The sequence below is a fragment of the Prionailurus bengalensis genome, chromosome X, assembly GCF_016509475.1.
Source record: "Prionailurus bengalensis isolate Pbe53 chromosome X, Fcat_Pben_1.1_paternal_pri, whole genome shotgun sequence".
Taxonomy (NCBI): domain Eukaryota; kingdom Metazoa; phylum Chordata; class Mammalia; order Carnivora; family Felidae; genus Prionailurus; species Prionailurus bengalensis.
In genome coordinates this window covers 89,189,453-89,202,317 of record NC_057361.1, presented here as the reverse complement: position 1 = coordinate 89,202,317, position 12,865 = coordinate 89,189,453, and the positions used below count along the sequence as shown (strand labels likewise).

Here is a 12,865-nt window from a genome sequence, read left to right as displayed (position 1 = left end):
CCATCCTGCCCCTATCCTCCCACCAACTGGTCTCCTCCTCCCCCAACAGCTGGTTCTTATCTGTCTCCCTTGTTCCAGCCTCAGGCATGCTGCCCTGGCCTCATGCTGACACACACATGTTCTCCTGAATGCTCATTGATGAGTTTCAGCCCTGAAATGCTGCCTTCTTCCCATCCTCCCCTTCCCATCCCCAAACCTCTGAGGGTTCCCTATTTGCTACTATATCAAGTCTTCAACTTCCTTCCTTGCTTTTCAGGCCCACCTCAATTGGGGCCCACTCAGCCTTTCCAGTGTGGGCCGTGACTCCCCCCAGACATGAACAGAATGTAAGCATTTCACAAACCCTCCACAGCCAACCCTTTCTTTGTGTTCCCGCACTACTTAGGCTCTGTTCTGGATTTGTGCTGTTTGCTATGCTTTTGGGTACATTAGTCTTGAAAGCGAGGTCCACATTTTAGACTTCTTTGTTAATCCTCAACACCCCAGCACTATTTTTTAAAGTATTGTTCTTTTTATTTTTAGATATAGATAGATAGATAGACATAGATATAGATAGATAGATAATTTATTTTTCTTTTTAGTTTCATATATGCATACATAGTAAAAGTTTACAAGGGTAACAAATAAACTGAATCATTGTAAACAAAATTCCAACTACGGGAGGTAAGGGCCTAAAGAGTGAAAGTTCATGCCCTGCTCCATCATTCCCAGAAACAAGTTCCTTAAGCAGTCTAGAGCCCAGCACCCAGTAGAGGCTATATGTTGGGTGCTAGAGAAGGTCAAGTGGTGGGTGGTGCTCCCAGAAAATTGCATCTCTTTAGGAAAAGCATTTTTGTACTTCTTTGCAAGAGTCCTTGGTCTTTGTGGGCCTGATTGACACTGGAAATTTTACTCCAAAGGCCCCACACAGCTGGTGACCACTTGCATCTCCAGTACGTGACTGTAGCCACTCCAGAAAGCATCTGTCCTGTTTCCAGCCTTTTAAAAAGTAACCATTGAAGGTGAATATTAAAGGGCATGTTTAATGGGCTTTTCTGAGTTTTTCACAGGTCTGTAGGAAATTGCAGACAGTCAGTAAAAGGGCCAAGAGGTAGAGGTGGGAAACATTCATGAAAATAAGCTTTCTATCTGGTATGGTGTTGCGTTCTCTGAGAGGTAATGCATGTTACTAATGGTTTTCGTCTTTCTGCCAAGAAAATTCAGTCCCTACTGGGATTTGTTCTAAATGATAGACTAGCCCGCCTGTGCTGCACCCACTGGGGTTAATTCTCTGTCTCGGTCAGCTTTGAAATGTCAGCCTGAACTTTCAGACTTAATTGTTACAGACACTTTATAACTAAAGCATTCAAAATATTAAAGCTTCTCCCTCTTGCTATTATAATTAATACTTAATGGATATTTTCAGGCTTCTTGAATTTTACACATTCAACAGTCTACAGATAGTGGGTTGAAGGGAAGGAGATATATAGAAAGGGAACAAATAAATAATGTGTGTGTGTGTGTGTGTGTGTGTGTGTCCTGTAAGCATCTGTTTCCAGTTGCAGTGATGGGGTCCTGGGATCTGCCAATAAAGATGGGCTTTGACAGGTTGGTCAGCCCATGGGTTTCTGGGTTCTCCCCTCTCTGGACCCCCGAGGCAGTGTTCTTTAGACATTGCCATTTCTGGACTTCACTGCAAGTATGTGGTTGGCCATTTGAATGGGAGTTATAAAATGTCACGATGTTCTCCAGCATTCTGTTCTTTCACTATTTTGACAATCTGATGGATGCCCTGGCATTAACTAGGAAGAGGACAATATTATCCCGCCTGAATAACTAATCTCCTAAGAAGTACAAAGTTAAAGGATCTTGGTGCACATGAATCTTATTAAATGTGCTTATAAAATATGTTCTATCCAAATAAGCTTAGCAGCCCCTAAAATAGCCTTTTCTGATCCGTGTCTGGAACTTTGGTATGCTTCACAGATCTCTAAGCCAAAATTGTTTAGTGAAGAGATGACAGTATTCTCTGTGTATGGGAAAATGGGAAGCGTTGATGTTAAGTACTCTATTGACTAAGTGCACTCCTTCTCTCCATCTTAGGGGCGACCGGGACCAATTGGAATTCAAGCTCCAACAGGTCCTCAAGGATTTGCTGGCCCTAGTGGTTTATCAGGGTTGAAAGGAGAAAGGGGCTCCCCAGGTCCCCTGGGACCATATGGACCAAAAGGAGATAAGGTAAAAACACCAGAGTTTGATTTTTCTTTGACTGATGAACCACAGGTATGAAGTTGAAAAGTTCTAAATCTCAGTTCTGTTCGTTTATGGAAATAATACTAATCCTGAGTACCTTGGTGCCAGGCTATAGACTTTAATAAGAGACAGGCTGTGATATGCTGCTAATAGATCAACCTATTTCCAGAGAGACTCCTATGGCAAGCAAGCCATAAAGTGCATGTATTGGCTACTTGCTAGACATGTGAGCTTGCTGGGGTGGGAATTCATGTGGGTTTGGAGTGGGCATGGGTCAGAAGTTCAATCAGATGGGCAATAGAGGTCAGGAATCCAAGCAAGGAGACTGGGAAGCAAGATGTCGGAATGCTTGGAAGCAATCTGGGCTACAAATGTAGGGAAAGAGATGCAAGAAAGGAGATTGATCATGTTGTGGTAGCTGGCTGAGTTTAGCAACTTAGTTTATGTTCCCTTCAGATTTTAATCACCTCCTTTTTGCCCCATTGGTAAGGGAGGGATTCCCAGCCTAGGGTTCTGAGGATGGCAGAAGACATGACACCTTATACTGGACAGAAAACATTGACAGCAGGTTTATTACTCACATATGCTCACAGCGCAGGGTGAAAGGACACCACACACCACACAGGGCCACACAGGGGAGGCAGACTTTGTGGTGGCAAAAGGGTGAGGTGCCCCTTGGCTCCTGAGGGAGGCTTGTTTGAATAATACAGTGGGTCATCAAGGAACTGAAACCAGACTCAGGGATAAGCAGGAACTGTACCTGCTCTGTTTGATAAGGAGGGCCATTTGCCTAGGAGACCTCATCTAGGGGAGCAGAGTGATGGGGAACATGTGGTTAGGCCTTTTGAGGCCCTCCACCCCAGTTTTCCCAGTTTCAAAGCAACATGTCATACTGAGCCATCATTTTAGGTTTTGCACCACATTGCTTAAGATAAAAACTGGTCTCAGAACACAGACATGTTTAAGACCTTAGGTAGAGGCAAGGTGACACAATGTGGAGAGTGAGGTATAAAACACTTCTAAAAACTTAGGTCACGAGGGGTGCCTGGGTGGCTTGGTCGGTTAAGTGTCCAACTTCGGCTCAGGTCATGATCTCACAGTCCGTGAGTTTGAGCCCCGCATCGAGCTCTGTGCTGACAGCTCAGAGCCTGGAGCCTGTTTCAGATTCTGTGTCTCCCTCTCTCTCTGACCCTCCCCCGTTCATGCTCTGTCTCTCTCTGTCTCAAAAATAAATAAACGTTAAAAAAATTTTTTTAAAAACTTAGGTCACCAATCACATGAACAAATGCACCAAATCTAATGGACATCAGTTGGATTGTCTCTTACATTCCTCTTCCTACTCCTTTTATTCTAGGGTCCCATGGGAGTTCCTGGCTTTCTTGGCATCAATGGGATTCCGGTGAGTGTGTCCACAGAGGTATTTTTTTTTTATTACCACTTCTAGGTTGTGCTTCAGAGGTCAAACATCTTAGCCTTAGCAACATCCTGTGGCATGCAAGCATTCTCTGGGTCAAGTGTTGAGATGAACGTGATAAGGTTTGAAGAGAGGTGGTCACACACACTTTCCCTGGGATTTAGTTACAGGTAGCACTAAATCAGATGGTTGGGACAGGTGCAGGCATAAGAAACCATCAATACCTTAGCCAAAATGGGTTAGGTTTCATGAGCTGAGGGGAGCTTTAATTAGGGATGAGGGACTGGTTCTGAAGTGCGGAGACAGTGCCGCATTCAGAGCACATACGTACTCATTATAAGAAAATTATGAAGACATGTGATATTAGATAGAAAAATACTTAGAGATATCTTGATACATTTCGTTCCAGTAATTTGTTCTCTTCCACCTTACCTCATTGCAGAGTGAATTTCCCTTTAGTTTTTACAAAGCGACCATTCCAAAGATCACTTGCAGGCAGCCCCTTCCCTTTATCCCGAAACCTGGTTTTGCTGGAGATGAGTGAGGAATCTGGAGCTCACAGATGTCTCCTTTTCTCATTACATCCAGTCCAACCCCTTAGGTTCTCAATTTTCACACTGTATCCCTACTTATCTCACCACTGGAGAATCCATGATAAATAACATTTCGCCAGCCTTGAAAATACAGTATTCGCAACTTGGCTTCTATCAATTTTTAGTTATGTCTTTTGGCACATCTCTATATACTACATCTTTAGCCTGAGCTGTGCTTTTCTATAGCAGAGCTCTTCAATCTTGTTTAAGAGAAGACCCAAATGTTGTGTGGAAGCTCAGAGTACAGATCAGGAAGAAATAGAGCTTCTTCATTTCAGGGACATGTTAGAGCCTGCTTTTATCCTTTCAGCCTTGAAGGGGTTCTTCTGAGCCATATCTAAGCACAGTTTGGCAAATCCTAGACTTAACAGCTTTTTGTGTGATACTGCATAACCATCTAGTATCAAGGAAGGGGTCTTAAATCTCTTTGTGACAATCTCTAGGTATTTCTTGGGTGCCGGCTAGGTGCTATGACTCTACTATGGGGATACAGAAAAAACGTATGGATCTACACTCAAAGACATTATCATTTGACCCATTTTCTTCCAAGATCTAGCATACATTTGGAGTTGGAGGACAGAAGTCTTGCTTCCTTGTATTTGTTCTATGTATCAACAAATAAGCCATCAGAATTTTGCATTTTATTCAATTGCAGACTCTGAAAAATGCCCAGAAATGGGCCAGCGGGCAAATAAGAGGATGGGGTTGGCTGTCCTTTTATAACATCCTCTGGCATTTTATCCTGACTGTGTTCCCATCTGTGCTTTATCCAGAGCCTCCACTCAGACTGTGTATCTTCTGGGAGCCACTAGGTGAGGAAAACTAGAAAGCTGGAGATCACCTCTTGCATTCCTCCTGTGGAGCTGGCTTCCACTGGAGATGAGTGGGGGATTTGAAGCTTGCAGCAGTACTATGCCCTTCCTCCTGTAGTCTCTTTCTAATGGGGGGCTGGAAGGAAGTGAATCCTGTGACGCAAAGGCTGATTCCAATTCTGGACTAGAACATGCCCTAGGGTCCAGCTGGACACTTCTGCCTCCAACTTGTGGCCAAGAGAGCCATAGACTTTGCAGGGATTGATCATTTCTCGTTGGGGCTTCATTGCTTGGGAGAATGAGTTACAGGTGTCCAGATTCCTCCAAATTAATGTGCCACTCCCAATAGAAGTCCCCACTCACTCGGCCCTTCCCTTGACCAAAGGCTCTATGTGTTTTCTTTTGACTGATTGCATTACTTTCAGGCTCCAAGCCTCTCTCACTCCATGAAATGATTTTTTCCTTGTTCCTTCCCTCTCTTCCATCTATTCGAGATGTATTTACTGAGCATCTTCTGTCCACTGCCTACCTCTCCCTTCCATCTCTAGTGTCTTAGGAGTCCTTGGTGTCTGTTCCATACACCCTAGCTCCTTATTACATATGGCCCACAGTATTTATTATTTGTCTCGTGTAATGGTCTTATCTAGCTTTCTTGAAAGCACAGAATAGGTCTTCTGCTCCACTCAGAAGCCTCAGAGACCCCAGGGCTGAATTAACCATGTACTAAGAACACTAGGAACACCAGAGGGGTGGTTGGGTGTCTCAGTCAGTTAAGTGTCTGGCTGACAGCTCAGAGCCTGGAGCCTGCTTCGGATTCGTGTCTCGGTCTCTCTTTCTGCTCTTCCCCTGCTCTCTCTCTCTCTCTCTCTCTCTCTCTCTCTCTCTGTCTCTCTCTCTCTCAAAAATAAATAAACATTAAAAACATAAAAAAAAAGAAATACTTGGGGGACTGATTCCAACTTCTAGTGCCTACAAAAGCAACAGTTCTCAGACTGGCAGGACTCCCACAGACACAGGAAAACACAGACACCCTTGGCCTAGTCAGACTAATTATTTTGCTCTACTTTTGGCAGCTGAAACCAACAGCTTCCCCAACACATCTTACTAAACTGGATTACTGCACAAATCTGATTCCCCTGTAACATACGTGTCACTGGTTTTAGTCTCCAAACTCTGTTTTTGCGTCATGTAGATAGTTTCAACATAAGTGAGCAAGTATTCATTGTATGATCATCCAAGTCTGTGCATCAAGGGCCACAGCAATCAGTCAGGGGAATGAACAAACATGGGGTGCCTGGGTGGTTCAGTCGGTTAAGCATCCGACTTCAGCTCAGGTCACGATCTCGCCGTATGTGAGTTCGAGCCCCGCGTCGGACTCTGTGCTGACAGCTCAGAGCCTGGAGCCTGTTTCAGATTCTTTGTCTCCCTCTCTCTAACCCTCCCCCATTCATGCTCTGTCTCTCTCTGTCTCAAAAATAAATAAACGTTAAAAGACATTTTAAAGATATTCAACATTAGCACAACATAGACCAGGGGTGGTTTTTTATAATATTACAGCTGTAAGTTGGGGTTGTTGGCACCCACAAGAAATGTATGTTTATCAAATGTTTTCAGTTCTTGGGGCACCTCTGTGGCTCCGTTGATTAAGCCTCCAACTCTTGATTTTGGTTCAGGTCATGATCTTATGGTTCATGGGTTCAAGCCCCACATCAGGCTCTGTGCTAACAGCATGGAACCTGATTGGGATTCTCTCTCTCCCTCTCTCCCTGCCCCTCTCCTGCTCACTCTCTCTCTGTCTCTCAAAAATAAATAAATAAACATCAAATGTTTTAATTTCAAATAAGTCTGGAGCAGAAATTTTCAAGTTGTCCTTTGCAATTTATGTTTAGCTTTTCTCATGAAGTTAATCTCAAACATTTTCCTTCCTAAAGACTAGTAAATGAACATACCAGATTTATATCTTCAAAGTGAACACATACTCAACAAATGGAAATTTTCCCTTTGAAGTCTGGGCTCTGAGGAACATGGCTTTTCTGGATTACAGTGCATCTTCTTATTCTGTGCATTCAGTCCCTTGCGTTTATATAGAAACATGGTTTCCTCCCTCAAAAAGCTATATTCTTTTAGAGAGCTGGCACACATGTATATAAAAGCATTAACTAACACTAGAAAAGGCAAAGTGCCATAAATGCTGTGGTTCTACTGAGAATTGAAAAGTGATTGTGTATTTCATTTTAATGTTGGCAACAACTCTATGAGGTAGTATTATTCATCTCCATTTCACAGATTGTGAAACTGAGACTCAAGCTGGGGAGTGGCAAAGTTGGGATTGGAACACAAACTCAAAATTCAAAACTGACTCAAAACATTCTTTAGCTGTCATCTCATGGTATCACCTGGACAGAAAGGGGCTGACAGGTCAAAGTCAAATGTCAGAGGTGAATTCCAGAGAATTTGGCTAAGGTAGGAAAGAGTGAGCAAGTACTCCTGGAATCCTGCAGGTGGAAGATACTAGGAATTCAGGCAAGAAAACTATAGGAATATTGGAACCCCAGTAAAAATACTGTGGATACCAAGGGATAAGAAGCCAGGCAAAGGTTTTGGTGTCAAACAGAACCAAGGCCCCAGGAGTAAAAATGGTCCCCAATACTGAGCCAGCCTCTGTCTTGCCTTAACTCATTCCTGTTACCCAGCTGAGAGATAACCTCTAGCAAGTTGGGATGGGACATTTTTTTTTCTTCAAATTTTTTATTTAATTTGTTCTTAGTTAACATATAGTGTAATATTGTTTTGGGGAGTAGAATTTAGTGATTCATCATTTACCTATAGCACCCAATGCTCAACATGACAAGTGCCCTCCTTAATATCCATCACTCATTTAGTCCCTCCCCCCTGAGCCTCCCTCCATCAACTCTCAGTTTGTTCTCTATCATACAGAGTCTCTTACGGTTTGTTTCCCTTTCTTTTTTTTTTCCCTCCTTCCCACATTTGTTTTGCTCCTTAAATTCCACACGAGTGAAATATATGTTATTTATCCTTCTCTAACTGACTTGTTTCACTTAGCATAATACATTCTAGTTCCATCCACATTGTTGCAAATGGCAAGATTTCATTCTTTTTGATGGCTGAGTAATATTCCATTATATACCCCATATTCTTTATCCACTCATAAGTCAATGGACATTTGGGTTCTTTCCATAGTTTGGCTGTTGTTGACAATGCAAAGGGGCACATGTACCCCCTTTGAATCTGTATTATCTTTATCCTTTAGATAAATACCTAGTAGTGCAGTTGCTGAATCGTAGGGTAGTTCTATTTTTAACTTTTTGAGGAACCTCCATACTGTTCTCCAGAGTGGCTGCGCCAGTTTGAATTCTGGCTGGGACATTTTAAAGTGGTGATCAGGATTGTAGGAAGAAATAGACAATCCACCTGAAAGGGTTGATTGAAGAGAGTTGCATGAAGGGATGTAGACATGATTCAGGGGAACAACAATGGATTGTAAAGTAACTAATATCACTTTTGCCACCCCTTGGCCCAAGGGGGAAAGAAAGAATGGTGATACTAAGAACCCTCTCAGGCCTGGACCCATGGAATACTGGCTGCTCAACAACAGCCAAGACTTGTAGAGAAATGTGGCCATTTCCAAAAATATGGCCAGGGAGGGAATGGGGGAAATAAATTACCTGTGCTCTTTCTCTTCCTGTTCTTTGACCTTCTGCTTGTGTCTCCCAGTGGCCAAATAAATACAACTGGGAGACAGAGGGCAAGGGAGTCTAGGTGGTACTGTTCATAAAGGTCAGCTTCCCAAGGCACAGATCTGGGGAAGGTGGAGTGTAGATCTTCAGGGCAAATAAGAATATCCATTTCATTTGGTAATAAAATGATGACTTAGTAAGCTGTCTCAGTTTCCCCAGTGCAGCTAAAAATCATCACCTGAGTCTGGGCAGGCACAGATTACAGCAAGTTTATTGCAAAGATAAATTTATTGCCCATTCTTCTGTTCTTAGCATTCTATGAATCCAGAAGTCTAGACTCATATTTTTGTATCAACAGATGGTCTATCTCTGACAACTATAATAACAATGAAAATGCATCCAAATTCTGTGGGGTATTTTTTCAATAAGAATTTGACAAAAGCTCATTTCCTCTAATAATTTGAAAAGTTGATTTTTTAATACATGGCATGTTTTTGTCAAATTATTAAATATACACACTTTGTGTTAAAAAGTGCATGTGGGAGGGTAGGAGTCTACCTTTTATTGACCCATCTAGATTTCTGTTGTTTCCGATCATCTCTTTGCTCCACCCAGCACACAATCCACTTTTGATAGATTCAAAAAGATAGATTCTCTACAAAAGCAGACTCTATGCACCATGGAAGCTCCACTCTAGAAAATTATTGAATTCTGATCAATTATGTGATTGCTAATTCCCCAAAAACAGCCTCAGTAGCAAGCATGGAGAAGAGGAGACAGATCCCTAACTGGAGCAATAGCCTGATGTATGATAATGACAAAATAAGATTGGAAGTGTACTTCTTCAGAGACTTGCTTATTTTTTTTAGCAACCATATAGAATTTGTTTGTTTATTTATTTATTTATTTATTTATTTTTAATATATGAAATTTATTGTCAAATTGGTTTCCATACAACGCCCAGTGCTATTCCCAAAACATGCCCTCTTCAATGCCCATCACTTACCCTTCCCTCCCTTCCACCCCCCCATAAACCCTCAGTTTGTTCTCAGTTTTTAAGAGTCTCTTATGCTTTGGCTCTCTCCCACTCTAACCTCATTTTTTTTCCTTCCCCTCCCCCATGGGTTTCTGTTAAGTTTCTCAGAATCCACATAAGAGTGAAACCATATGGTATCTGTCTTTCTCTGTATGGCTTATTTCACTTAGCATCACACTCTCCAGTTCCATCCACGTTGCTACAAAGGGCCATATTTCATTCTTTCTCATTGCCACGTAGTACTCCATTGTGTATATAAACCACAATTTCTTTATCCATTCATCAGTTGATGGACATTTAGGCTTTTTCCACAATTTGGCTATTGTTGACAGTGCTGCTATAAACATTGGGGTACAAGTGCCCCTATGCATCAATACTCCTGTATCCGTTGGGTAAATTCCTAGCAGTGCTACTGCTGAGTCATAGGGTAGGTCTATTTTTAATTTTTTGAAGAACCTCCACACTGTTTTCCAGAGTGGCTGCACCAATTTGCATTCCCACCAACAGTGCAAGAGGGTTCCCGTTTCTCCACATCCTCTCCATCATCTGTAGTCTCCTGATTTGTTCATTTTGGCCACTCTGACTGGCGTGAGGTGATATCTGAGTGTGGTTTTGATTTGTATTTCTCTGATGAGGAGCGACATTGAGCATCTTTTCATGTGCCTGTTGGCCATCCGGATGTCTTCTTTAGAGAAGTGTCTATTCATGTTTTCTGCCCATTTCTTCACTGGGTTATTTGTTTTTCGGGTGTGGAGTTTGGTGAGCTCTTTATAGATTTTGGATACTAGCCCTTTGTCTGATATGTCGTTTGCAAATATCTTTTCCCATTCCATTGGTTGCCTTTTAGTTTTGTTGGTTGTTTCCTTTGCTGTGCAGAAGCTTTTTATCTTCATGAGGTCCCAATAGTTCACTTTCGCTTTTAATTTCCTTGCCTTTGGGGATGTGTCAAGTAAGACATTGCTATGGCTGAGGTCAGAGAGGTCTTTTCCTGCTTTCTCCTCTAGGGTTTTGATGGTTTCCTGTCTCACATTCAGGTCCTTTATCCATTTCGAGTTTATTTTTGTGAATGGTTTAAGAAAATGGTCTAGTTTCATTCTTCTGCATGTTGCTGTCCAGTTCTCCCAGCACCATTTGTTAAAGAGACTGTTTTTTTTTCCATTGGATATTCTTTCCTGATTTGTCAAAGATGAGTTGGCCATACATTTGTGGGTCTAGTTCTGGGGTTTCTATTCTATTCCATTGGTGTATGTGTCTGTTTTTGTGCCAATACCATGCTGTCTTGATGATTACAGCTTTGTAGTAGAGGCTAAAGTCTGGGATTGCAATGCCTCCTGCTTTGGTCTTCTTCTTCAAAATTACTTTGGCTATTCGGGGTCTTTTGTGGTTCCATATGAATTTTAGGATTGCTTGTTCTAGTTTTGAGAAGAATGCTGGTGCAATTTTGATTGGGATTGCATTGAATGTGTAGATAGCTTTGGGCAGTATTGACATTTTAATAATATTTATTCTTCCAACCCATGAGCACAGAATGTTTTTCCATTTCTTTATATCTTCTTCAATTTCCTTCATAAGCTTTCTATAGTTTTCAGCATACAGATCTTGTACATCTTTGGTTAGATTTATTCCTAGGTATTTTATGCTTCTTGGTGCAATTGTGAATGGGATCAGTTTCTTTATTTGTCTTTCTGTTGCTTCATTATTAGTGTGTAAGAATGCAACTGATTTCTGTACATTGATTTTGTATCCTGCAACTTTTCTGAATGCATGTATCAGTTCTAGCAGACTTTTGGTGGAGTCTATCGGGTTCTCCATGTATATTATCATGTCATCCACAAATAGTGAAAGCTTGACGTCATCTTTGCCAATTTGGATGCCTTTGATTTCCTTTTGTTGTCTGATTGCTGATGCTAAAACTTCCAACACTATGTTAAACAACAGCGGTGAGAGTGGACATCCCTGTCGTGTTCCAGATCTCAGGGGGAAAGTCTCAGTTTTTCCCCATTGAGGATGATATTAGCTGTAGGCTTTTCATAAATGGCTTTGATGATGTTTAACTATGTTCCTTCTATCCCGACTTTCTCGAGGGTTTTTATTAAAAAAAAGGATGCTGAATTTTGCAAATGCTTTTTCTGCATCGATTGACATGATCATATGGTTCTTATCTTTTCTTTTATTAATGTGATGTATCACGTCGATTGATTTGCAAATGTTGAACCAGCCCTGCATCCCAGGAATGAATCCCACTTGATCATGGTGAATAATTCTTTTTATAAGCTGTTGAATTTGATTTGCTAGTATCTTATTGAGAATTTTTGCATCCATATTCATCAGGGATATTGGCCTGTAGTTCTCTATTTTTACTGGGTCTCTGTCTGGTTTAGGAATCAAAGTAATACTGGCTTCATAGAGTGAGTCTGGAAGTTTTCCTTTCCTTTCTATTTTTTGGAATAGCTTGAGAAGGATAGGTATTATCTCTGCTTTAAACGTCTGGTAGAACTCCCCTGGGAAGCCATCTGGTCCTGGACTCTTATTTGTTGGGAGATTTTTGATAACTGATTCAATTTCTTCGCTGGTTATGGGTCTGTTCAAGCTTTCTATTTCCTCCTGTTTGAGTTTTGGAAGTGTGTGGGCTTTTAGGAATTTGTCCATTTCTTCCAGGTTGTCCAGTTTGTTGGCATATAATTTTTCATAGTATTCCCTGATAATTGCTTGTATTTCTGAGTTATTGGTTGTAATAATTCCATTTTCATTCATGATTTTATCTATTTGTGTCATCTCCCTTTTCTTTTTGAGAAGCCTGGCTAGAGGTTTATCAATTTTGTTTATTTCTTCAAAAAACCAACTCTTGGTTTCGTTGATCTCCTCTACAGTTTTTTTTAGATTCTATATTGTTTATTTCTGCTCTGATCTTTATTATTTGTCTTCTTCTGCTGGGTTTAGGGTGTCTTTGCTGCTCTGCTTCTATTTCCTTTAGGTGTGCTGTTAGATTTTGTATTTGGGATTTTTCTTGTTTCTTGAGATAGGCCTGGATTGCAATGTATTTTCCTCTCAGGACTGCCTTCGCTGCATCCCAAAGCGTT

At 41.4% G+C, this 12,865-nt stretch overlaps 1 protein-coding gene across 4 annotated transcripts in view; it reads left to right on the top strand.

Annotated features, from left to right (window-relative positions):
* The window catches only part of COL4A6 (collagen type IV alpha 6 chain), a 316,646-nt gene that overhangs the window by 232,484 nt on the left and 71,297 nt on the right, over positions 1-12,865 (top strand). For all 4 annotated transcript variants that reach the window (XM_043570641.1, XM_043570640.1, XM_043570639.1 and 1 more), the window contains exons 4-5: positions 2,083-2,217; positions 3,587-3,631. In XM_043570641.1, coding sequence (XP_043426576.1) covers positions 2,083-2,217; positions 3,587-3,631 — 180 coding nt within the window. The remainder of the gene's footprint in view (positions 1-2,082; positions 2,218-3,586; positions 3,632-12,865) is intronic.